The sequence below is a fragment of the Drosophila simulans genome, chromosome 3L (assembly GCF_016746395.2).
Source record: "Drosophila simulans strain w501 chromosome 3L, Prin_Dsim_3.1, whole genome shotgun sequence".
Lineage (NCBI taxonomy): Eukaryota > Metazoa > Arthropoda > Insecta > Diptera > Drosophilidae > Drosophila > Drosophila simulans.
The window spans coordinates 10,923,607-10,924,988 of NC_052522.2; the positions used below are offsets into that span (position 1 = coordinate 10,923,607).

Consider the following 1,382-nt stretch of genomic DNA (forward strand, 5'->3'; position numbering starts at 1 on the left):
TTTCACTATGTAGTTATACGGAAAATAAATACGAAGTTATGACACAGAAAAATCTTTTATTTCAATACTCTGGATACCCACCAACTTATATCCTTTTCCCTAAAAAATTAGTATTTTAAAAATATAGTTTCTATAATTAAGTGAGCCTCTGTATTAATAGCCTAGTTTTACATTGCGAAAATGTGGTATTAATCTTTGTTTAAACAACCCAAATTTACTAAGATATCACACTCCGATTCGATTCTAAGCGGCTGTTTGCTGTTTGCTTAGGGAAAACAAGTCAGAGATCTTCCATTGATTTGGCTATATATACGCCAGCTTCGCCCAGAAAGAAGCACATCTGTCATAGCAGTCTAAAACATTGTTAAAGATGCGATTCCAGCTAACTATCTTCCTCGCCATCGCGGCTTTCGTTTCGACGGCCTGGGCAGCGTCTGGTCCTGCTACTCCTCCGGCTACTGATCCTGCCACTCCTCCGGCTACCGATCCTGCCACTCCTCCGGCTACTGATCCTGCCACTGATCCCGCCACGCCCACTACTCCAACTACTCCCACTACTCCCTCGGCATCTGATAGCAGCACCACCGCACCCACCACCGTGGCTCCCACCACCAAGAAACCAAGTGAGAAGAAGAAGACCGTTGTCCACTACAAGAAGAAGACCCACAAGCCGATCAGACGCCGCAAGATTCGCCGTTCACATGAAGGCAAGAGGAAGAACCGATCCCGCCGGGATTAAGAAGGACATCTCGTTTTGTACACCGCAGACCCTGAAGATCTACTTGAACGACCCACACGCACCTTGTTAATCCTAGTGTTACTTTACTCTTATTAAGTTTGCAATATTTAAATTAAAAACATATTTTAAAATTTAAAAAAAATCATTAGGCTTTGTTTTTTAAAAACTATGTTTAGTTTTTGAAACAAGCATGAATCCCAAATAAAATCCATGCAGGATTATACTTAGAGGATTACTTAGTACTTTAGTAATATGCGCTGGACTAATAGTTATAGTTCATTAGTTATTATTTTTTATTTTCATAAGTGCGCACTTTAGCACACTGGCTCTTGAGAACTATATGCACATGTTTAACATGGCGGATGAGTAATATTATTTCTTATTTCTTGTATATTTCGAATAAAACTTTTTGCAGTCATCTTTTCATTGGATCGGGTAAAGTCTATAAAATACAACACTTAAGTAAATATTTAACTTTAAGATTGTTGTTAAAGATAAAACATACTTCAGCTCATAGCTCGCAGTAACTGATGTCGACTTTTTGGCTTAACCGAAATGGCCAAGAAAGCCCAACAAAAGTTTTGTTCCATGAGCGAAAGCTTTGGTAGGAAAGCTTTTGAGCGCGTGGCGCTCGAAGAAATCG

At 39.6% G+C, this 1,382-nt stretch overlaps 1 protein-coding gene across 1 annotated transcript; it reads left to right on the plus strand.

Annotated features, from left to right (window-relative positions):
* The first annotated feature begins 50 nt into the window (after positions 1–50).
* Positions 51–886, plus strand: LOC6737631 (salivary glue protein Sgs-3). The gene has a single exon (XM_002084427.4). It carries the CDS (start codon positions 371–373, stop codon positions 737–739), a length of 369 nt encoding a protein of 122 aa, XP_002084463.1. The 5' UTR covers positions 51–370; the 3' UTR covers positions 740–886.
* The last annotated feature ends 496 nt before the right edge of the window (positions 887–1,382 follow it).